The sequence below is a fragment of the Pygocentrus nattereri genome, chromosome 17 (assembly GCF_015220715.1).
Source record: "Pygocentrus nattereri isolate fPygNat1 chromosome 17, fPygNat1.pri, whole genome shotgun sequence".
In the NCBI taxonomy this organism is placed as follows: domain Eukaryota; kingdom Metazoa; phylum Chordata; class Actinopteri; order Characiformes; family Serrasalmidae; genus Pygocentrus; species Pygocentrus nattereri.
In genome coordinates, this window is record NC_051227.1 from 24648152 (window position 1) to 24672486 (window position 24335).

General features: G+C 37.0%; 1 protein-coding gene across 1 annotated transcript; it reads right to left on the reverse strand.

Moving 5' to 3' along the window:
- Nucleotides 1–3252: 3252 nt before the first annotated feature.
- On the reverse strand, nt 3253–23455 carry si:dkey-24p1.1 (uncharacterized protein LOC556718 homolog). Its single transcript, XM_037546901.1, has 16 exons — nt 23276–23455; nt 19118–19516; nt 18699–18986; nt 16122–16379; nt 15685–15951; nt 15110–15391; nt 13797–14075; nt 13414–13683; nt 10545–10802; nt 10209–10293; nt 9868–9967; nt 7978–8108; nt 7818–7875; nt 7623–7684; nt 6624–6681; nt 3253–3758 (listed from the first exon to the last, which is right to left on the reverse strand). The coding sequence occupies exons 1-16, from the start codon at nt 23307–23309 to the stop codon at nt 3531–3533; spliced, it is 3057 nt and encodes a 1018-aa protein (XP_037402798.1). The 5' UTR covers nt 23310–23455; the 3' UTR covers nt 3253–3530.
- Between the last annotated feature and the right edge of the window lie 880 nt (nt 23456–24335).

Consider the following 24335-nt stretch of genomic DNA (forward strand, 5'->3'; position numbering starts at 1 on the left):
TTCATAGAGAAATGTCTAGGTTTGCAGAACCCTCTGAAACCTGATTTTCTATCACCAAAGAGACAGAAAAAAAAAATATATATATATATATATGTATACATATATATATATATATATATATATATATATATATATAGTTTCTTGTACATTTTAAATGAAAACAATCTTAGTGTACATTCTAAAGTCTGGTCTTGAATGTTTGTATCTGTGTGTATGTATTTAGTGATGTTATCACCCTCACATTTACATCAGTATTTGGTATCAATATGTATATCAAATACTATGATTACTACTAATAGCCATATAAACACTACCATAAACACTATAAACACTGAAGTACTATTTTTTTTCTTTGTTCATTACAGCGTTATGATGAAGATTTCATCTTATATGGAAATGGATGATAATGGCTGTGAGGATTCTGTGAAGGACAAAGCTTGTTATATTTCTAATTATTTGTAAGGTCCGTTTAATAATACATAACTGAGATTGATTTGCTAAATGTCCAAAAGTTTGTAGACACTTGCTCATCCAGCATTTTCTCTGGGTATTAAAAGAAAGTATGTTCCCCCTTTGCTGCAGTAATGTTCTCTACTCCTCTAGACAGGCTTTCTGGAGGGGCTTTATACCCCTATAGCTAATACTACGCATTGGGCATTCTGACCTTAAGCTCATGCTCAGCTGCTCCAGAGTTGGAATTGTTTTCTATGGAGATTATAAAAGTTATCTTGGTGTAATTGATCACCTGTGTTAAAGTGCCTAAATTCATTCATTAGAGGGTGTGTCTGGATACTTTTGGACATTGATTGTAGCTTGTCTTTCTGTATGATTTCATATGAATGCAGTATGAGAACTGCAGACAATTGCAGACAATTTCAGCTGTTTTAAAGAGGAGCTTTAATGAAATTTAGTAGGACATGCACGTTATTTGCTTTGATTTGATTCAGTGGATTGATTTGCATTTTAAAAATGACAGTATTCTAAATATTAATAATAAGCATCTTGTCATATCAGAACAGAATACAATGATTTGCAAATCCTTTTCAACCTATATTCAGTTGAATACACTACAAAGACAAGATATTTAATGTTCAAACAGTTAAACTTTATTGTTTTTTGCAAATATTCACTCATTTTGAATTTGATGACTGCAACATGTTCCAAAGAAGTTGGGACAACAAAAGACTGGGAAAGTTGAGGAATGCTCAAAAACACCTGTTTGGAACATTCCACAGGTGAACAGGTTAATTGGAAACAGCTGAGTGTCATGATTGGGTATAAAGGGAGCATCCCTGAAAGGCTCAGTCGTTCACAAGCAAGGACGGGGCGAGGTTCACCACTTTGTGAACAACTGCATGAGCAAATAGTCCAACAGTTTAGAACAACGTTTCTGAACGTGCATTTCATCATCTACAGTCCATAATATCAAAAGATTCAGATAATCTGGAGAAACAGAGGAAGGCAGAAAACCAACATTGAATGCCCGTGACCTTCGATCCCTCAGGCGGCACTGCATTAAAAACCGACATCATTCTGTAATGGATATTACCACATGGGCTCAGGAACACTTCAGAAAACCACTGTGGACACAGTTCGTCGCTCCATCTACAAGTGCAAGTTAAAACTCTGCCATGCAAAGCGAAAGCCAGATATGAATATATACGCTGCCGGCTTCTCTGGGCCTGAGCTCATCTGAGATGGACTGACGCAAAGTGGAAAAGTGTCCTGTGGTCTGACGAGTCCACATTTCAAACTGTTTTTGGAAATAGCCAGCATCTCTGATGGTATGGGGGTGTATTAGTGCCCATGGCATGGGTAACTTGCACATCTGTGAAGGCACCATTAATGCTGAAAGGTACATACAGGTTTTGGAGCAACATATGCTGCCATCCAAGCAACGTTTTCAGGGACGTCCTGCTTATTTCAGCCAGACAATGCCAAGCCACATTCTGCACGTGTTACAACAGCATGGCTTCGTAGTAAAATAGTGCGGGTACTAGGCCTGCCTGCAGATGATTTGCAAATCATCGTATTCTGTTTTTATTTAGGTTTTACACAACGCCCCAACTTCATTGGAATTGGGGTTGTATGTACATAGTACAAGGTAGGAATTTAAATGCTGACTCCTCCACCCCAACAAGGCAAAATATTGCTAAAAATGGTAATTTGGGATTCAGCTACATTCATACTCAACAAGCAGTGCTAGAATTTCACAGAACTTTGAAAGCTGAAGCTAGATTATCTAAAGTTAATGTTACACACACTATTTAGCTAGGGAGTACAGAGCCGTTTGGAATTCAGCCTGGGTTTGATGCTACTGCTGACTGACATTTGAAGGATGTAAGCCATTCAGGTGAAATTCTTCAGACCTTTATATTGCCGTTTTTCAGTTAATCACATTGTGACTACTATTAACGTTAACCTTTTAGCCTGTTAGCTCGCTGACCAACCTAGTTCTAGATACAAAAACGGGTTCTTTCTTCAACAATACATTCGGTGCTCCATGTGATCATCATTAGAATCAAAGATTAGTCCGTTAACAGCAAAGTGGGTTTTTTTTTTTCAAGTGTTACAATAATTTAGAGTTAAGCTGTTGTGAAGTGGTCATAACTGTAGTATATTATGGATTTTACAATGGCTTCAAATGCAGCTCAGTCAATCAGATTTCAAGACTGGAACTCTTATTTCATAAAACTAGTTACTTCCCACATCTGATCACTTACTCCACTTTCCCTCCTTACCTTGCATGTTACTACTATATAAACTAACCACATCTAAAATCTCACTCCTAATATTTACTGTACTGGATTTTTATTAGTTAACCAAGTCAACAATGTAACAATGTACTTATTAATGTTATTTAGTTGGAATCTGATTGTTTTGACTCCTTATTTCAACCTTGCTGCATAATACTTAGATAATTATGCCATAACATGTCATGACAGGTTATGTCCAGGAATGTAAAAGATGTCTTGTGGCCATTATTTGTAATTGTCATAGCAGATGTCACAATGTTTGATGTCATTACAGTTTTGTCACATGCTGTTTGCTATTTATATGATCTATTTCATAGTACAAAATTGAGGTTGCTTCACTACCTGTGAAAAAAAAAGTATTTTTTTCTGTATTTTTCCTGAAGGGTAGTAATCTGGGCTTTGGAGCATAAGCACCAAACATGGATTTAAGATCCAATAAACCTAAAAATGTCAGTTTGAGTCAAGTGCATCTTTCAACATGGAACACACAAACATGTTTGAGTATATTGTTTTATTTAACACAGATTTCATTTCATTTCGGTGAATCCCACCTAACAGCTATAAACATTACAATATCACACACAGCACATCTGCAAAACAACTGTGTTAAAAGAAAAGCAATGAAAGCAATTTTCCCCTGAGATCTTCTCTTCCCCCAATTCTGCTCATGAGTAGATCAACACCTACAGAACTCAATCATGTTCATAGTATAGGAATCATGTGCATACTATACAAGAAAAGTGAGGCATAAACATAATTAATGCTCATTTAATATTACATTTTGACTTGAGAATATTCAGTCCGATATTCTTCATCAGAACTGGAATCATTTCCTCTGTGCCGGGGTTTATGCAGTGGTGTTCCAGTGACAGTGACTTGGGTGTAATTCAGTTCCTCTTCCTCTTCACTACTGCTTGAGTCCCAGATAATGTTGGAAAAATCAGGCCTTGCAGCATTAACACCAGATATGTTTTCATAATCTTCATTACCACCCTGCACCACCTGGAAGTGATTGATTCACTGATTGGTTGGTTGGTTTGTGAGTCAGTTGATTCTTATTAAGCAAGATTCATACACAATTGACTTTCTCTAGATTTTCATGGTGAATAGAGTAACATAGTATGGCTTTTAGGAGCTCTAAGATTCTGCTAACACAGCAGCACAATATTTTTTTGAACAGTGCTATTAATTCAATACATTGGTGCAGTTTACATTAAAATACATATTTCCACTTTTCTTCCTCTCAGGAGTAGAAACAAAGCAAACTGAAGCCACTACATCCAGAATATCTAGCTAATAAATGAATAACTTTTTTGCACTAAATTCACTTTCACATGCTTTCATAATTCTCACAGTTAACCTGAGAACATCATGGTGACTGATTAATGAATTAATTTATGCATTTACAAGGTCATTTTCATTTCTAAACTAGAGACAGATATATGCCATGCATTAGTCTATGGGTGCCAGCTTTGTGCTGTATCTTCTTCAGTAACATCCATTTTGTATTGCAGCCTACTTTATAGGCTAAATAAATAAATACAATTAAATTGAAAACATGCACATTTACAGGGTGAAATTTCCATGAAACTAACTGCATGTTGTGATTTAAAGAAATTGTATTGCCCTGCAATGTGACAGATCAATTAAAAACCAACACAGCTTGCATGCAATACATTAGCAGCTGCCAAATTAGCAGCTCATATTTTTAATGCAAGGTATCATCCATGCTATATAAAATGTTTTGTCTTTGTATTTTGTCATTATTGATATTCTTTTGTTCCTTTAGTTATTTATTATTTATTCAGACTTTAAGCTGTTGTGCATGCGTTAAGCCTTCATTCCTCACTGTTTATTCCCAGAAGCACCGCTAGAAAGCTTAGCTTTGAAAAACTTTTTTGTTGTCATGGCTCACAAACTGATCAAATTAACAACGAACCATCTTCTGTTTTTTTTTTTCTTTCTTTTTTTTGTTCATTAAATCTAGTGAAGTCAGTTGTTTGAAACAATATAATCGTGTTGATATCATCATCCTCGCCTCGGCTGTTTCATGAAACCTGTCGCAACTGCAGCTGTATCAAGTGAGTTGCAGGACCCTATATATTGTGCAGTTGTCAATTGCAAGCAACTAATGTTGCAAGTAAGTTTCACTGTGTAAATCCAGCCTAAGGTTAACTGTGATTAACTGCTTTTCAGGGAAGGATACTGTTAATGTCAACAGACTAATATTTCCTCTCTGTATTCAATATATTTCATTTCTGTGACTTTAGCTTTAAGATTTGAAGCTGCATTTGGCTAAATCATCCATAAAACTTTGTCATAGACACATCATAGATAAAAACAACAGTTGGAACAAGTCACTGAGTTCAAGTAACAAGTAACTTTCAAGTTTTTACACTCAAGCCTCATGTCTGTACAGGCAAGTCTCAAGTCAAGTCCTGAGTGAATACAGGTCAGTCTCAGGTCAAGTCCTGAGTGAATACAGGTCAGTCTCAGGTCAAGTCCTGAGTGAACACAGGTCAGTCTCAAGTCAAGTCCTGAGTGAACACAGGTCGGTCTCAAGTCAAGTCCTGAGTGAATACAGGTCAGTCTCAAGTCAAGTCCTGAGTGAACACAGGTCAGTCTCAAGTCAAGTCCTGAGTGAACACAGGTCAGTCTCAAGTCAAGTCCTGAGTGAATACAGGTCAGTCTCAAGTCAAGTCCTGAGTGAATACAGGTCAGTCTCAGGTCAAGTCCTGAGTGAACACAGGTCAGTCTCAAGTCAAGTCCTGAGTGAATACAGGTCAGTCTCAGGTCAAGTCCTGAGTGAATATAGATCAGTCTCAGGTCAAGTCCTGAGTGAATACAGGTCAGTCTCAAGTCAAGTCCTGAGTGAACACAGGTCAGTCTCAAGTCAAGTCCTGAGTGAATACAGGTCAGTCTCAAGTCAAGTCCTGAGTGAATACAGGTCAGTCTCAGGTCAAGTCCTGAGTGAATATAGATCAGTCTCATGTCAAGTCCTGAGTGAATATAGGTCAGTCTCAGGTCAAGTCCTGAGTGAATACAGGTCGGTCTCAGGTCAAGTCCTGAGTGAATACAGGTCAGTCTCAGGTCAAGTCCTGAGTGAATACAGGTCAGTCTCAAGTCAAGTCCTGAGTGAACACAGGTCAGTCTCAGGTCAAGTCCTGAGTGAACACAGGTCGGTCTCAAGTCAAGTCCTGAGTGAATACAGGTCAGTCTCAAGTCAAGTCCTGAGTGAATACAGGTCAGTCTCAGGTCAAGTCCTGAGTGAATACAGGTCAGTCTCAAGTCAAGTCCTGAGTGAACACAGGTCAGTCTCAAGTCAAGTCGTGAGTGAACACAGGTCAGTCTCAAGTCAAGTCCTGAGTGAACACAGGTCGGTCTCAGGTCAAGTCCTGAGTGAACACAGGTCGGTCTCAAGTCAAGTCCTGAGTGAATACAGGTCAGTCTCAAGTCAAGTCCTGAGTGAATACAGGTCAGTCTCAAGTCAAGTCCTGAGTGAACACAGGTCGGTCTCAAGTCAAGTCCTGAGTGAATACAGGTCAGTCTCAAGTCAAGTCCTGAGTGAACACAGGTCGGTCTCAGGTCAATTCCTGAGTGAACACAGGTCAGTCTCAAGTCAAGTCCTGAGTGAATACAGGTCAGTCTCAAGTCAAATATTAAATCAATAATAGTCACTACAGATTATTTAGGTAATTTAATGTCATTTCAACACAGATCACCAAAAAATATGATAACAGTAAACTTGCCTGCTTAACAATGTTAGTAGTATATGGTAGAATATTATAAAGCATATATTTTTTATTACCCCTCTGAATAATTTCATGATTCATTTTAATGAATGAAAAATTGTGTGGTAGGACTTACCTTTGTGTTTTGCTTATTTTTTGAAACTACAGCATATACAGCTCTCTCTCCATCACTGCTGCATACACAAAAACAAAAACAATAGTGTGTGTATATATATATATATATATATATATATATATATATACTATCTGAGTATATGAAATAAAAACTTTAATACATATACAGAAGACTGCAAAAGTTTTGAGAAAATGATTTATCTGGGCAGCATATAACATATAACATTAATACAATAATGAGTGATTTATATATATATATATACATATATATATATATATATATATATATGGTATAGACCAATGTGCTCACTTAACTATTTCCAAACTTTTTCATGTGGGAGGCTTATATTATTTGTAGTTATCATCCAACAATTATCTTATTTTTTTCTGAAAAATGGAAAGTTATTTCTTTCCATAAAAGTGACTTACCAAAAAAAGCCTTATGTAAAGAGGTCATATCTTGCAAAAATACTGCTGTCATATGAATTTTGGTTGTTGGCTTCTTCATAGCGTACTTCTAAGGATTTTTTGTTTATTACATTTTTTGAACTGTTCTGGAGAAATGTTTCTAGTCATATAGAGCTAGTCACATCTCTCTTTGCGTGCACTGGAAAGTGGCAGCATTCTTTTTAACATGCTCTCATCTTCTTCTCAGTACAGTTAAACTATTTTAAAATGCCATTTGTGTTTATTGTAAGACGCACATAGGGAAATCTGTCTCTTGACACTAAGTTTGTGTACAAAAGCTGTATTTTTCTCACCTAAGGAAAATAGCCATTTCTGTATATATTTATTTACAGTACATATTTACATTACTTTGCATTCTAAGTTATAAATTTCTCCTTCTTATAAGTTACCATTTTGTAGATATGCTTTTTCTGCTGACAATGACAATATGTGCATAAAAGGTATTATGATGCACTTATCATTGTTTTTTTAGTCTGACATGGTGCTACTTGTGAATGACTGTTCATTTTATCAGTTATCATTATGACGTTACCTTTTAGTTGGATCCTTGATCTGCAAATTAGCATAGTTTACAGTGGACGCTGTTGAATCCTTCTGTTTGCAATGATGACCATGATAAAAGTGCAAAATCGTTAATTTTATAAGATCGTTATTATTACAAATGTAGTATAATGTACAAACACAAACTCAGTCTGTACAAAATTACATTATAAATATAAATATATACCTGTATGGCTTGTGGAAGCTTTACAGCATCATACACTGTATGAATGTTGGCAACTGGCCTTGAAGTACAAGCAGAAGAAAAAACATGAGGTTATAAAGTTTTATGCACTAATGTGTACAAACTGCTGCTGCAAGTCCCAGAAATAGCAAGAGCTAATAACCTTCCTGCTAGGTTGTGTCTGTCTGTTGAACTATCAGAGTGTGCTGTAGCAGCTGACTGGTTGCCTGAGTGGTGCCAAGAATCCATCTCGTCCTCTATCATCAAGTTCTCTCTAGTGTGGTTCCATGAGCCCTGTGCACAAAACGGTTGTAGGTTGTTAATCCAAATAGTCACTAATTCAAATGATCACTGAAATGATCATTTACTTTACTAGGTCTATATTCTTAGTATTTATCATGAACAAATATATGGAAATGGAGCTGTTAGTCATTTTAAAGCTACCATTTTAAAATATTGCTTTAATGCCTATATTTTGTGTTTATGTAATTAAAATATTAACTCAATGGTACAAACATGTGGGATCTTATTATATTAAAAATTGTAATTTAGTAATGCACTATACAGTATATAGTGAAATGTTATAAATGGGATACAAAAACATTTTGTTTATTCATAATTTGAAAAATGCTGGAACAAGAAGTTATCACATGGTATGAATTAGCAAATAATATGAAATAAACTAATTTTGCATTCATAAAAGTTTCTAGTGACAGAATTAGTGTGAATAGCTAATCAGCAAGATTTGTTCACTGCTTTTCAAATACAACGCATTGTAGATATTTCAGTTCAGTCTTTGATGGTATACAGCTTTCTCAGTTGTTGCTGTAAAGCTTGCTTAATAATTTGTTCATTTTTCCAGCTTCCTGCAGATTGTTCAAAACCTAGAGAATATTAGTATCATATTAGAATCATTGATATATGTAAATAAAAATGATTTAAAACAGTGATTCCTGACTTTTGAATAGTTAAATTTGCATTATATGGCCAAAAGTATGTGGACATTCCCCCTTCTTATTGCATTTTAGCCACACCCAATGATAACAGGTGCAACAAAAATCAAGCATATAGCCATCTCCATAGACATACATTGACAGTAGCACTGAAGAGCTCATTTAAACGTGACACTGCCATAGGATTGCACCTTTGCCACATGTCAGTTTGTGAAATTTCTGCCATAGTAGATTTGCCCTGCCCTATTGTGAGATGGAATTGTTTAAGAGCGACTACGACACAGCCATGAAGCAGCAGTCCTCACAAACCTACAGACAGGACCACAGAATCCTGAAGAGTATAGCGTGTAAAAATTGCCCAGCCTCTATTGCATCACTCGCTACTTACCAACTGCTTCTAGAAACAACAACAGCACAAGACCTGTACATTAGAAGCTTCATGAAATGGGTTTATAGGCCAAGCAGCTGCACACAAGGCTAAGGATACTATCAGCAATGCCAATGTGGCGTTGAATGATGAATCATGCTTCACTATCTGGCGGTCTGATGGATAAATCTGGATTTGGATGCCAGGCAAACACTACCTACCAGAATGCATAGTTCCAAAAATAAGTTCTGGTGAAGGGTAAGGATAATGCTACAGCATACAAAGATGTATCAAATAATTAAATCCTTCCAACTTTGTGGCATCATTTTGGACAAATCCCTCTCCTTTTCCAGTATAATTATGCCCCTGTGCACAAAAGCGAGATCCATAAAGACATAGTTTGACATGTTTGGTGTGGAGAAACTCCTGTACAAAGCCCTGACCTTAACTTAAGCCAGGTCTTCTCGTTCATCAGTGCCTGAACTCACATATGCTCATGTGAACAAATGGGCACACATTCCCATAGACACTCCAAAGCATTGTGAAAAGACTTCACAGAAGAGCAGACACTATTATAGCTGCAAAAGTGTTGCCAACACCATATTAATGCTTATGCTTTTGCAATGGGATGTCCAATAAGCTCATAAGCTCAGGTGTTATGATTACGTGTCCATGTACTTTTGGCCATATAGTGTAGTGTATGCATGCTTGAATATACAGGAAGGATACTAACTAAGAAGAAATTTGATACTGTAGAAGACCGAGAAGGGATAACAGCAAATAACCGTGACTGGCTTACTGCTCCATCTGATGATCTCTTTCTCATGAAGATTCTGTGAAATTAAAGAAAATATGTCAATAGGTTTGTTTATTATATAAAAAGTCTTAATACTACAAAAATAGACATAAGCATAGAAAGTAGCACTGTTTTTCATCATACAGTACATACTGTCTTTTCAGATTGAGGCTCTTAATTTTAAAAAGCTTAAGCAAATTTTTGGGTATGTTGCTTTTGAGAATCAGTAGGAAATGTTTTACCATTTAGCAAAACTGTTTAACAAAAGATGTTCCTACCTGTGCACTAGAATTATGACACCAATCAGAATGCAGATGAGAAATATAGAAATCAGGATCTTTGGAAGTATTTGATGAAAGAACCCTGAAACAAATGGAAAGATATTCGTGTTATTAATGTCGCTGTTAAGTTCTGTACTTTAAAGTAACTGGAACACATGAAATTGATTTGACATTTAATTAACACTGAACGCTGAACAAAATCTAGAAAGCTGATATTGATAATGAATGTTTGTCTGCCTGTGCCTATACTACAGTACATTATATCTGTCAAGCAAGCTCTCCTAGCAATTGATATTTATTAGTTTAAATGTATACGTTTGTTCACACAGTTACCAAATAGTTCAGCTGGCTCAGATGTAGATTCTCCCATTTCATTTTTGGCTTTGCAGAAGTAGATTCCTGGGTCTTGTGGTTGAACAGTGTAGTTCTGACCAATTGCCACTGTTATGTCTGTTTTGCCATCCTTCCTGTACCATTTGTAGTCTGTGGCTGCTGGATAACAGTCTGCTTTACAGGCCAGCTGGACTGGGGCCTCCCTGTCCCACAGACCCAAGGAGGTCAGGTTATGGATAATTGTAATGTGTGGGCGATCTGAAAAGAAAAAAAAAGTTTATAAGATAAACATCTTTCATAGTCTGAACTGCCTTTATCCAGAGCACTGGAAAACACCACTGAGAATCAGTAGCTCAAAAACTGGTGGTAAATTCTAACCAATGGTCACATTTCAGTTGCAACCGTACTCATAAGTGTTAAGTGTTCTGAATTTGTTTGCATGTCCTGTAAACCAAAACCACTGACATTTCTTTTTAGAATGATTATTCAAGGCCTGTTAATTTAGTTTTAAGTTTTAGCATTATACTTCTACATGAGAAAAAAAAAGTAAGTCATACTTCTTGAGTATTTTTTTTTACTAGATTACTAGTACATTTACTTCATTAAGGGGTTTGTGTGCTTCAGCCTTCTCTGGGCACCAATACATTAGCAGCAGAATCTTTAAGTTCTGTAATTTGCTAGGTGGAGCCAACACAGATTGTACTTGTTCCAGCACATCCTGCAGATGCACAACTGAGATTGGGGGAATTTGTAGGCCAGGTCAACAACTTCAACTCTTTGTCATGCTCCTAATAACTCTCCCGAACATTGTGTGCAGCGTGGCAGAGTGCATTTTGCCACGAATGCGTGTACTTGATCCACAGTATTAAGGTAGATGGCACATGTCAAAATGACATCCAGCTCAATGCCCAGATGCAGGGTTTCCCAGCGGAACACTGCCCAAAGCATCATATTCCCTCCACCAGCTTTTCACCTTCATACAATGCATCCTGGTGTAGTCACTTTCCCAGGTAAATGTCACAAATATCTGGCCACCTACCTGGTAAACATCACACATACTCACTCACCCCTCCATCAGATGTAATAGAAAATGGGACTGATCGACAAGCTTCTTTCATTGCTCCAATGTCCACAGCAGGATGACACATTTCTTCTCTATCATTAAAAATGTATGTCCCTTGTGCCATAGTAGCCTGTGTGTTGGTTCGGACCATAATAGATAGCCATTATTGCCCTTTCACATCAATGATCCTTGGGTGCCCAAAACCATGTAAGCAGTTCAAGCGCCCTACAAGCCTTGTTGTTTCAGACCTGCTCTGACCCAGTTGTCTGGCCATAACGAGGTACTCCTTGTCAGAGTTGCTTAGGTCTCCACATCCTGACCATTTCTCCCACATCCAATAAGCCTTGTAGGGACCTTCCTTTTGCTGTCTAATCTCAGACCTTGACATGCACTGTTGTTTTGGGATAACCTGATTTGCTTCATCTGTGAGTGTTCATTATGTTTTGTCTCATTGGTAGATACTGGGGCAGTGACCGGAAGGTTGCCAGTTCGATCCCCTTGACTGAAAGTCCTTGACTGAAGTGCCCTTGAGCAAGGCACCTCACCCCCAATTTCTCCCCGGGGGCCATGGATAGGGCTGCCTACTGCTCTGGGCAAGTGTGCTCACTGCCCCTAGTGTGTGTTCACTATATGGGTCTTTCAGTGCACGGATGGGTTAAATGCAGAGGTCTAATTTCACAGTGTGCAAAACACAGTGACAAATGGTTGTAAATTCTATTCTTTCTATTCTATTGTAGCATACTCACCAACTCAGGGGTGATTTAATGCACATGCTTACCTGGGCTAAAACCCAGGGGCCTAGAGTAATTCAGGGCCTCTGATTGGTCTCTGATTATTTATTCCCCCTTTACCTCCTGGGACTACCTGGATTGATCACATGCATACAGAGTCAAATGGTTAAAGAATTAGCTGAAGTTCTTAGGTGTAATTATTTTTTTCTGTGAGTGCTTTCACTGTATTATGGCCTGTCTAATCATACACTCTCAGTCAAATACCCCCTTCTTATCTCAGCACTCTTATCACTCCACAGCAACTGTTACCCTCCCCCAAGCCTTCAGTTTCTTATCAGCACTCCAGTATTTTAATTTGAAACTCTAGTTGCAGTAAAAAATTAAGACATTCAAAAGTGAGGTTTCCTCCCATTGAGTATGTGTTTTCTACCCTTCCAAAGCTAAATGCATGTTGTTGTTGTCAGTTGTCTGCAAATTTAGTGTTTGCAGTGCTATTTTACTGCAAAGGCTGAAACAAGCTTTGTGAAAATGTAAACATCTAACATCTTTTAAGCTTACTGAGTCATTTCCCCTGTTTCCCCTGCTAGATAAGGGAGCATGTTAATGTAAGTTGGAACTAAATTCTGTGGGAAAGTAGGTCTCCAGAAAGAGGGCTGGTTAATACTGCCTTTGTCTTTCTACGATCTAGACACCTAGGCCCCACATTCACCAGTAGCCCCAAGGTCAAGGTACCCCTAGGGTCCAGGGCCACTATTCTTCTTTTCTCTACTACATTTACATTCTCATTTACAGCATTTATATTTACTAACTGAATAGCATTTACATCCATTTAGCTTTATTATTAACTAAAATACAATTCTTTTTTTTTTTTTTTTGGATTTTATAACTTTGACCGGAATCACAGATATGTGGAAACAGAAATAACCCTGCAATTTACATTAAGGGCATTAAAGGTATTAAGGACACTACTTATGCTGATAGTGTGTGATGTTAATCTTATAGCCAGGTTAAATCTTAGTCTAACAGTCCTAGTTCACATGGTTTACAGCCAAATGAGCCAAACGTTTAAACTTACATTTGACTCTGATCTGTACTGATGCAGATTGATTTATGCCAAGGACATTGCTGGCAGTGCAGTAATAATTTCCAGCATCAGACACCACAAGTGCATGCATGGTCAGTATATGTTTCTCTCCTATTATCTTTGTGTCTGTCCCCAATGATTTTTTCCATGTGTACTTGGAGACACTGGGTTTAGAACGAGCTGTACATGTGAGTTTTAGTTCAGTTCCCTCTTTCAGCTCCTCACTTGGATGTACCAGTACCTCAACATCTTTAGGAGCATCTGCAAAGACAAGGCAAAGGATCGAAGACGGGTAATTGATCTTGCTTACAGCTTATTATATGCTTATATGCTTATTGTGCAAACAGATTTGAGGAAAGCAAATCTTTACTTACACAAAACCGTCAGCTCCTGTGTTGTGTAGTTTTTTCCCTCTGAGTTTTCTGCTGTGCAGGTGTACTCACCCGCATATGAATCAGACACATTACCAGAGAAAGTGAGCTTGTTGGATGATTTACTCACTACCATTTCTGTCTTTATGGATGGGTTTGTGAGAGAAGTTCTGCTCAGTGTCATTTTTGCCTCAGGATAGCTTTCTACAGTGCAATAGATGTTAAGCACTTCAGTCTCTCTTACAACAGGTGCCATGATCAGATTAAGTTGCCTTGGGGGATCTACGAAAGAAACATTTTGAAAAGAAAAAAAATTAGGAGGAAAAAAAAATATAAAAAATATTATATTTTGTAGTTTTGCTTCTACAGCAATTTTTACACAGCTTTCCATCAAACACTAGAATATCCTGTTGTACTGTATTTCTCTGTGTATCAAAAGGCAGATTTATGTAAATGAAAATGTAAATGTGTTAATTGGATAAAAAGCTGAAACATTAAGCAAACCAAAATCAACTGTGTGATGCATCATGTGGAAATAGAATAAGATATGATGACTTCAGCTGTGGAGAAATAATGAAAGCCAAACAGAACTATTACAATCATTTGGATATCAAGTTATTAAGAATATCTCATGAGCTCCACAGCATTACAGAGCCCTGTGTTAAATGCTTCTGTAGACATGCTTAATTGCGCAACACAAAATGAATTACTACAACATGCAAAACACATCAAAGCAAGCATGTGCCTTTATCACCTTTACCTGTCCAAATTCTTTTGGTCTTCCAAAATACCATAACAATAAATACATTTAAAATCTCATCTCATATGCTTCAAAATAAAATACTCTTTTTTTTAATCAATGTCTTGAGTCTTGAGATTAAAGTTGCACTGATAGTTTGCAACCCCCAACTGCTCCCCGGGCGCCGTGGATAGGGCTGCCCACCGCTCCAGGCAAGTGCGTGCTCACTGCCCCCTAGTGTGTGTGTTCACTAGTGTGTATGTGGTGTTTCACTTCACAAATGGGTTAAATGCGGAGGTGGAATTTCCCCGGTTGTGGGATCAAAAAAGTATCACTTAACTTAACTTAAAATGTCTTGACTCTTGTCACAGCATTCTCACAGAAATAAACACAACTTAGACTGCACGTGGCTGTGTACATTATATTGTACAATACATTATCTTCTCTCCAATATGGTAGGTTTACATGACATTAAAAGAACATTAAGAGCCAAATTTTATATTATTTAAATTAGCACTGAACATTAATATTACACCCCCCCCCCGAATACACACCCAAGTAAAGCAAATACACTTACAAAGTATGTAAACTTTGAATCCAGTGGAGTTTAATCCTGCACCAATAACATTCCTGGAACTACACATATACCGTCCGGAATTTCCAAGAGCCACTTTCTCAATCTGATGCTCCTTGTGTGGAGTCATGTGTGAAAGAACAACATACTCCAGCTTGTCTTCTGATTTATAATACCAGGAATAACGATCAGCCTCAGGATTGGCGTTAGAGAAACAGCGGAGGTGAAGAGCTGAACCCAGCTTTATTTCAGAAGGGCCTTGAATGGAAGTGCCTTCTGGAGCATCTGTGGAGAGAAAGCAATACAGTACAGTAGTGCTCAGGACAAGTAATGTTCATATCAAGAATTCAAATTTGTGTTGGTTTTACTATTTATATATTGTTACTATTATCACTATTATTATGCAAAAATTACAGAATCTAACACTAAAACATTTGCAAGGATTTGTTTATTTATTTATTGACATTTTGCCTCAGAAGATGACCTCCCTACAATGAAAAATCTGTTACATCAAAAGCTCAACATTTTAAAATGTGCAGAACTGTAGTTTGTTCGAGATACATTAACATAGTACTTACACTTCACAGATATCTCAATTGGATTAGAATCTGTAGATCTGATGCCATTATTGGCCCGACAGTGATACCATCCGGTATTATTTGATGTTGCACTTGGGATATGTAATTCCTTTCCGTGTTCCGGAAGCTCTGAATTATCTTTGTACCATCTGTAGGAGTTTTGTGGAACTTCTGGATTGCTCTTCTGTACCGAGCATGTCAGTCTGACTTCATCTCCTTTATTAACATCACGGGGTTCCACCTTGACTTCAACACCTTTAGGAGCATCTGAGAAACAAAAGAGTCATTTTGAGTCGTTCTCTTTTTTAAGATGCCTTTTTCATCAGTAGGTCACTTGTTATTGAATCTGCAGATATAGCTTTTTAGAGTATTATTAAAATAATGAAATTTACTGAATGAGAAGTGACTTGTGGGTTTATTAACAGTCTCACACTTACATTTAACATTTAACATCCTGACAGTAGAATTGTTTTTCCCGTGATGGTTTGAGGCCTGACAGCGGTATTCTCCACTGTCTTCTGGCTTTACATCATTCAGTATATAATTTTCTGTAGACTGGGAAAATACATTTTTCCCATCTTTATACCACATGTAGGAAGCATTAGGACGTGCCTTGTTGGAACAGCAGAGGGTGACAGTTTCTCCTTCTTTCACATCCTCAGAGCTCACCACTATCTTGGTTTCTCTGGGTGCATCTTGATAAATGTATGAATCAAAAGAAATATACAAATGAACAAGGTAAACAAGATTAGTCGTTTTGTAAATAAGCAACCTGCACATCACTGCTGCAAAACAAAAACACTCTTTTGTAATTATGGCTCATGAACAATTCAACTGAAAGTGGCAGAAATGCAAATATCCATCCAACAATCTCCATAGTTGGGTTTATTTACACACTATTAATGATTAGAAGTCATAATATTTATTATTTATTTTCACAGTAAAATAGGTGCAAATGTTTTACTTTTAAATGTAGTTTGAGTTTATATATATATATATATATATATATATATATATATATATATATATATATATATAAGGCAGGAAACACCCTGGACAGGGCGACATTTTTTAAGGTCCTGTTTCATACTTATTCTTATTAACTCTATTTGCCAGAGACCAAGTGAGCACAGCATCAGCCTTGTTCAATTCAGTCTGACAGTGGTCCATTCTACAACCAAAACATCCATAAAATAGTGGTCAATAAATTTGTTCATAAATATATTTTTAAATGTATTTTAGTTTATATTTGTCACTTATTTTTCAAAAACAATTTATACATCAGGTAAAATGTCACGTTTTACACTAAATTATATGCTGCATTACGCCATTACTTTTACAGATGTTATGTAAAAAATGGGAAATTACTGTATTTAATACAACAGTTAGTTCCGGCCACACAAGCTGATTGGTTGAGAAGAATTGTAATCGTGCTGATATTTCACCATAACATCACTTTTTTTTTCACAAACATTGTATCACTCCACTGAGACGCCGTTGCTAAGCAATGAGTTCGACAGCTGTAGGAGACGCTCAAGCCATTTAAATATTTTTACTTCTTACTTCTTGTGCAGAAACAGAAAATGGATACTTTTAAGATCACATTTGACCTATAGCTGATTTCAGACTCTGAAGATGACTACAATAAATTCCCAGACAGTCATTACCAATGAGCAGCTTTTCAGTCAGCAGCTGTGACAGAACAACATCTAAACAACCTGGAATCAGAAATTAACTGTATGCTATTCGCCAAACCAAATGGGCTGTAAGATGCTTTACACACCGGATGGAGCAAAACAACATTAATTTTGATCTCGCAAAAATTGAAAAAAAAACTCACACACACACACACACACACACACACACACACACACACACACACACACACACACACACATACACACATTTTCTAATATTAAATTGCGAACATTAAAACATAGTAAATGTCATTCATGGCACAATTTATTTATTACTTTATTTACTTAACTGTTGTATAAAAGCAATAGAACACCCGAGGTCACATGTTCTCGTGACATCACAGCTGCCATTTGGTCACAGGCACGAGCCAAAGTCGATGACATACTCCCTCTCATGTTTTATTGCTTGAATAATTCTAGTTTATATTTAGTAAGTGTAATCTTGTGATCCATGTGATTGTTGAGTCATAGCATATAGTTCTGTGGAAGGATATTTGCTTCTCTGATCATTTATTTTAGTACCCTTAGTTGTAAGACTGTGCTGACTAAATTAAAAAATCTCTGATCTGAATGTGAGAGTATGAAAAAATAACTAAAATTGCATTTACCCCCTATTGGTTTGTGCCCCACTCTCCTCTACCTCATAGTTTACGAGCAGACGAGGAAAACTAATTCAAACCAATAATATCACGTTTCACCGCCTCCTCCAGCCTCAAATTATGTAGTGTTTTACTCAAACATGTTACAATATGAAATGAAAATGTGTAATGATTCACATAGACTTTATTTTAGGGCCCATATCATAAATAACAAATTTTCTTGCATGTTTTGAAATAAGAGTCTCATGTACAATGTCAACACTGCTAAAGTTTCAAAACATACCATTCACTCTCTGATTCGCATAGCCCATATATAGAAACTAGTTTGCAAAAACAGCACATCTTGAACATTTCACTGTTTTTGTAATGTCACAAACACCATGAACATATATCCTCTTATTCAGCCTGCAGCCGTGTAAGTGTGCCCATTTACATTGATGTTAAAAGGAGAGTTTCAGCCGGGAGTGAATGAGATACAGCACTACTCTATTTACATCTAATAGTCTTAAAGGCACCAACAAACAAACTCCTGTTTAATTGCATGGCTTGTATGGACTGTTTTTGTACATAAACCCACATAAATGTTTTAAGCACACATATGGGGGAAAAAAGCAAGGAGAAAAGGCTCTGGGCCCTTTAATGTAAAGTGATATACTGTGAAATGATCACAGCTCACAAAACTGTGTACAGTAAATTGTTACTGTACATCTTTACCTACATTCCACAGCCAGAGTGACCTTCCTGGCCTGACAGTCGTCTGTGCTTCCTGGTGGACGACATGACAAAGTTCTTCCATCATCCATCCAGGTCACTTTCAACTGCAGCTCACTGACCTTGTCCTGACCTTCATCCTCGCTGGTAGGCTCTGAGACATTAGCTGAGCTGTAACTTTGCCATTCAGCGTAAGACTGACACTGGGCTGATGTTGAGCACTGAAGAGTCACTGTGTCACTTTCTATGAAAGTGTCTTTCTGTGGATATTGAAGGTGAACCTTGCAAGGATTGGCTACAACACAAAGGAGCACAACATGTAATACAGCAAACTTCTCAAAACCCAAAGAAAGCCCTCCTCCACCATGAAAGAATTAAGAATAGGAGCATTTTAATAATGGAAAAAAGAGAGATCAGTGTACTTACGGTTTATTGTGAGATGCAATGGTTTACTCATATATTTGTCCTTTCCCTTTATGAACCTGAAGCTGTAGTTTCCACTGTCACTCATTTGCAGATCCTTTATTCTTAATGTGCATGAGGCTGAATATGACCTGTACTTAATACCCCCCTGGTATTCCACTCTGCTGGAGTACTGAGGACTCTGTGGACGATCTTTTGTGTTACTATATACAATGATCCCATTAAACTTGCTTCCAGTTTCATTCCACTGAGGATCCTTAAACCAGAGCAGCTGCATGTCTTCCTGATCTTTGTATGTGCAGTTGATGGTGATGCATGATCCCTCCTCTCTTGTGGCAGTTTTCTCTGTTATGGTTATGAGCTCTTCTGTTGTTGTCAGTGAACTGTGTAAACTCAAGATGACTGTAGGAAGAAACCAGAAGCAATAATGCACAAACAAGCATGGTCATTATTATTATTATTATTATTATTATTATTATTGTTGTTGTTGTTGTTGTGTAGTTCTATGTCCTGTCAGTGCAGTTTTGACATGCTGAGAAGATTTCAGTGTGTGTTGAGGTGGTTAGGTGAGTTTCCATATTATTATTTTTCATATTATTTACTATCAAAAAAATAACCTTACTATTACCTTACTATTAATTAGAGCAGTAGAAATACTAAATACTGTTAAGAAGAGAGTACAAGGAGTCTGATTAATAAAACTCAGCACTATACTAAGCAAAATGTGCAACACAGTAAATAAGAACTATTCATAAAGTCCCTGTGGCTCACCAGTTTTAACACTGCTGTATTCTAGTCTCTTAGACAAGAGCCAATCAAAATCCACATGTATATAAGGTTATACATATTAGTTCTCTGTTTTGCAGAGATGATAATTTAGCAAGCTGGAAACAAACCGACCAAGCTACAAAACCTATCGAACATCAGCCATCACTAACTAAAAAACAGGATATATTTTAAATGACTTGCTCAGTTTGAAGCGCTGCTACCTTTTTCTATATGATTTGATACTAAATCACTTAAAAAGTATGAAAGCTCATTTAAATAGACAACACAGCTAAGCTACTAAGCCCTGTTACCAGCTTATTGCTGAGCTTGGATGCAACATGATTTTTAATGGGTTATCCTGCATTTGCTGGCCACAGTGGGGTGCATTTCCAGAACAATGATGCAAGTCACTGCAGAACCAGATGGATTGATTGATGATTGTAGCTGAATTGTTAGACTAATGACTATTCAACTAACAACTGTGTCCCAAACCATTGTAGCTCAGTTGGACCACAGTAGTATGAATTGTGTTATTCTGAACCACCTTAGTTTGAACTGCAGTGTTGTGACCGCTGTCTTTAATGGAATCTGCATTGAATAAACAGCCAAAATGCCTACGAATAGAACAGGAAATTAAGCTTTAATTAAATTCATGAAAAGTAATACTATCTAAAATATGTATGTCGGTCTAGGTTATAGCATTGCAATGGAGCTACATTGATTTCAGTTTTTGCTAAATAGCTTAAAATATGTTTATTTTGCAAAAACATGTGGCACATCATAAATTTAGTTGCTTATAATTCAAATCATTTCTTTGACATTGTACTCGAAGATTTTACATCTAAATGAGGATATTTTCTGACAGCTCAAAGTGTTCCCTTAATAAAGTGAGAAATGGGAAGTTCACTGTAGGAATCCAACTCGTGAACTTTTGTGTTTTTGACTGTCTACTACTAGTATAACACAATATACACTGATAGTTCTTAGGATGTTTTAAAAAGAAATTTTAGGTATATATTTTACTCATATTTTACATCAAATTAAGCAAATTAAATTGTTTGGAAAAGCTTTGAATCAGATATTTTAGTACATTATCATTTACATTTACAGCATTTGGCTGACGCTCTTATCCAGAGCGACTTACAATTTGATCAGTTTACACAGGTAGGCCAAGGTGGTGTTAGGAGTCTTGCCCAAGGACTCTATTGGTATAGTGTAGGGTGCTTACCCAGGATGGGATTGAACCCCAGTCTACAGCGTAGAAGGCAGAGGTGTTAACCACTACAATAACCAATCATGCTATGTCCTTGTAGTAAAAAACATTCTTGGTAAAAATCATAAGCATGTTATGGTATTGTTTGATGTCCTATATTTGAGCATAAATAAAGCATAGTTTGGCTTTGTAATGTGAAATAAAACAGAAAACAAAACTAATAATAATACAAAAAATAGTGGAACAGTTAATGTAATATTTTTCATTGAGGCTCATGATAAGTTACCCTAATATTAAGCCATGAGAAGCTTATAAGTAATAACCAAGATAGTGAAGGCCTGAAATAATTAAGCATAATTTTCCTGAGGTAAACAAACTGCCCCATGCCCTGGCTGATGGATCCTCCCTGCCTTCACTTCTTGTCTGTACTCCTCTATAGCACCTGCCGTTCTTTCTCCACCCATCTTTCTCTTTGATTTAAGCTTATCACTCACTCCTTTAATGACGGGTCCTCTGATGGAACTTGGGAAATGCACTCAAGATTGGTTGATGCAGATAACGCCTCATTATACACCCTGTCCGCCTTATAAAACCCACTTAGTATGCCATTTTCAAGGAAGAACCTTTTACTTTTCTAAATCACAGACTACATGATGCTCATTTTAAATGACGAACTTTATGTACAATTTCCCTTAAGCTCATTTTGGAGAACGAACGTTTCGCATTGCTCTGTTTTCTATTTGCAGCATCTCCTGCAGTGTGACATAAAATAAACTAAAATAAGACCTCTATTAACACACAGCGTACAACAGGCTTTAAATGGAACAGAGTCACTGGACGTTACCAACCACTTTCCTTGATCTCTACATATTGAACTTCCTCACAGCTGTGCTTACAGCTGTCTTTACGTTTTCACTAGTAATCATGTTACTTCATCATTCATCAGTGTTTTCTATGTTCCTACAGTAAAGTGATGATCTTCACTACCAAAAAACTATAAGTTCATGGTTGAAAGCAGCCTGCACACATTTGACTGTGAATCATGGTAGAAACTTTGTTGACCCTCTCAGTGGAGGGCATATGCAGAATGTTCATGGGAGATATATAAGCGCCAAATATGAGAGGTAAACAGCTCTCTTAAAATGCACCGCATCTTCAATAAATGGACATTTTGGTTAAGCCTGAACACAGATACAGTCCTCTAGGCTGCTTAATTGAAGACATAGTTGAGAGCTTCCATAAAAATGCAACAGAATGAAACATGCACACATTGACAGTATTTATCTTGTTTTTCCTCAAAAATATGCACTGAGATATCAGTAACTTGTCATGGCTTAACCAAGATGTCATATAATATAGCTATAAAAGTGCATTTCCTGAATAAAATGCAGAGGGATTGCACAGCTTATGCTTGTTAAGATGTTGCTAGATGGTTGCTATGTTGTCCCAGGTGGTTGCTAGGGTATTGATAGGCAGTTGCTATGGCATCCCAGGCGGTTGCTAGGTGGTGACAGGTGGTTGCTGTGATATCCTTCATGGCTAATAGGGTGTCTAATGAACTTCTGTCATTTGTAATATAAACTGGGTGCACAAACTTTTGCACCTCATTCATTCATTTGGGAAAAAATATAGTCATTTAACGATGATTGTACAAAAACTGTACATTGGATCAAAAAGCTGTATACAAGCACACCATTCGCAGTCATAGTGAACATTCAGGAGTTGGAACTTGCAGGACAAGATAGCCGATAAAAATCCAGCAGAAAAAAGAACCGAAGTAAAGAACCAAAAGAATAAGGAAATAAAATACACATAAGATAGCAATAGTGTTGCACAGTGCTTTGCTTTGCGTGCATTTTGCAAGCAGTTGGTACACAGTTAAAAAATAAATAAGCTATGACCTTGGAATTACTGAGCACTTTAAGGGTTACTATGTAATAACTAATGCATAATAAACAGTTAATCAATATATCAATAATGGATAATCAGTGAATCATTAACAACATATAAATTTTGCGTTTGTCGCCTGTAGTGTAAAGCGATATTCTTCTTTTTCTTTCTCTCATTATTATCATTATTATTAGTAGTAGTAGTATTTTAAGTGAAATTACTATATGAATGAATAAGGACTTCCTATTTTTCAGTTTTTCTGGAATTAGAATGAAATTTGATACATTTACCTGTTAGAAGGAGAAGCTTCCAGACAGGACACATCCTTTCGCGGTTCACAGTGTGATCTGCTGCTCTTGAAAAATGAAACTTTTCAGCATTTCAGCTTGTTTGTTTTGTTTCTGAGTGAATTTAACATAACACAAATGCATCCGTTCTGCTGGCTGTGTGTGTGTGTGTGTGTGTGTGTGTGTGAGAGTGTCTGTGTGTGGGTGCGTGAACACAGTCAGCCTTAGCACACCACAGCTGCATATGACTAATTTTTAAGATGTAAACTTTGTGGGTCTTGCAGAACTGCTCTTACGGAACTGAGACAACTCTGCTTGCAGACAATGATTCTTAGCTGTAGCCCGATGTATCCTGTACGTACAGTCCAGTCTCAAGTCAAGTCAAGAGGCTTTTACTGTCATTCCATCTATGTACAAGTACACAGTGAGGTGAAATTACGTTCCTCCAGGAACAACACGGTGCATGAGGCATGAAGTACTGGAATAAGGTCTGTTAAGGATAATAACTGAAAATATTTCACCAAATGATTTGCTTCATCTTAAGTGGTCCACAGAATCTTATCTTATCCATGTTTCTTTCATCAAAACTGTAAACACCATTTGTGTTTTCAACTTCTTTCTGCAGCAATCAAGGTTTTCACAGTCAAATGTTGCACTAGTCCTTTCATTTCTGTAATCAGAGCCATCAGCTTCGACATAAAAAGACCTATGATTCTTTGTTGTCGCAAAAAAGAACTATTTCAGGTCAAGCATGTGAAATATTGTGTCATTCTTATGTGCAGCATTGTTCAGTTTTTCATGTAATTTAAGCTATTATAAATTCAAACATATCAAATACTGTGTACTATAAAAAAAAACAAACAGATGGTTTCATGGACTGTTCATCACAATAAGTAAATGCCTGAAACCAGAAAGCCACTTTCAAACAAAAGGAGAACTGCCTGCAAAACAAAAGAAGAACTCCCCAGTGTGCTGTAGCTATTTGCATCGCCACCCTTACAGAAAACAGAAAGGAAGGAAGTAAAGTTCTTATTTCTGGTAAAGATAAGAAGTTGTAAAATCT

Excerpts from the sequence above, each read along its gene's own strand:
- si:dkey-24p1.1 (XM_037546901.1), bottom strand. The coding sequence starts at position 23,309 with ATGTGTCCTGTCTGGAAGCTTCTCCTTCTAACAG. Across the intron at positions 16,380-18,698 it reads GGTCACTCTGGCTGTGGAAT|ATGCACCCAGAGAAACCAAG; the intron begins GTAGGTAAAGAT and ends ACATTTATCAAG. Across the intron at positions 9,968-10,208 it reads GTCATAATTCTAGTGCACAG|AATCTTCATGAGAAAGAGAT; the intron begins GTAGGAACATCT and ends TTAATTTCACAG.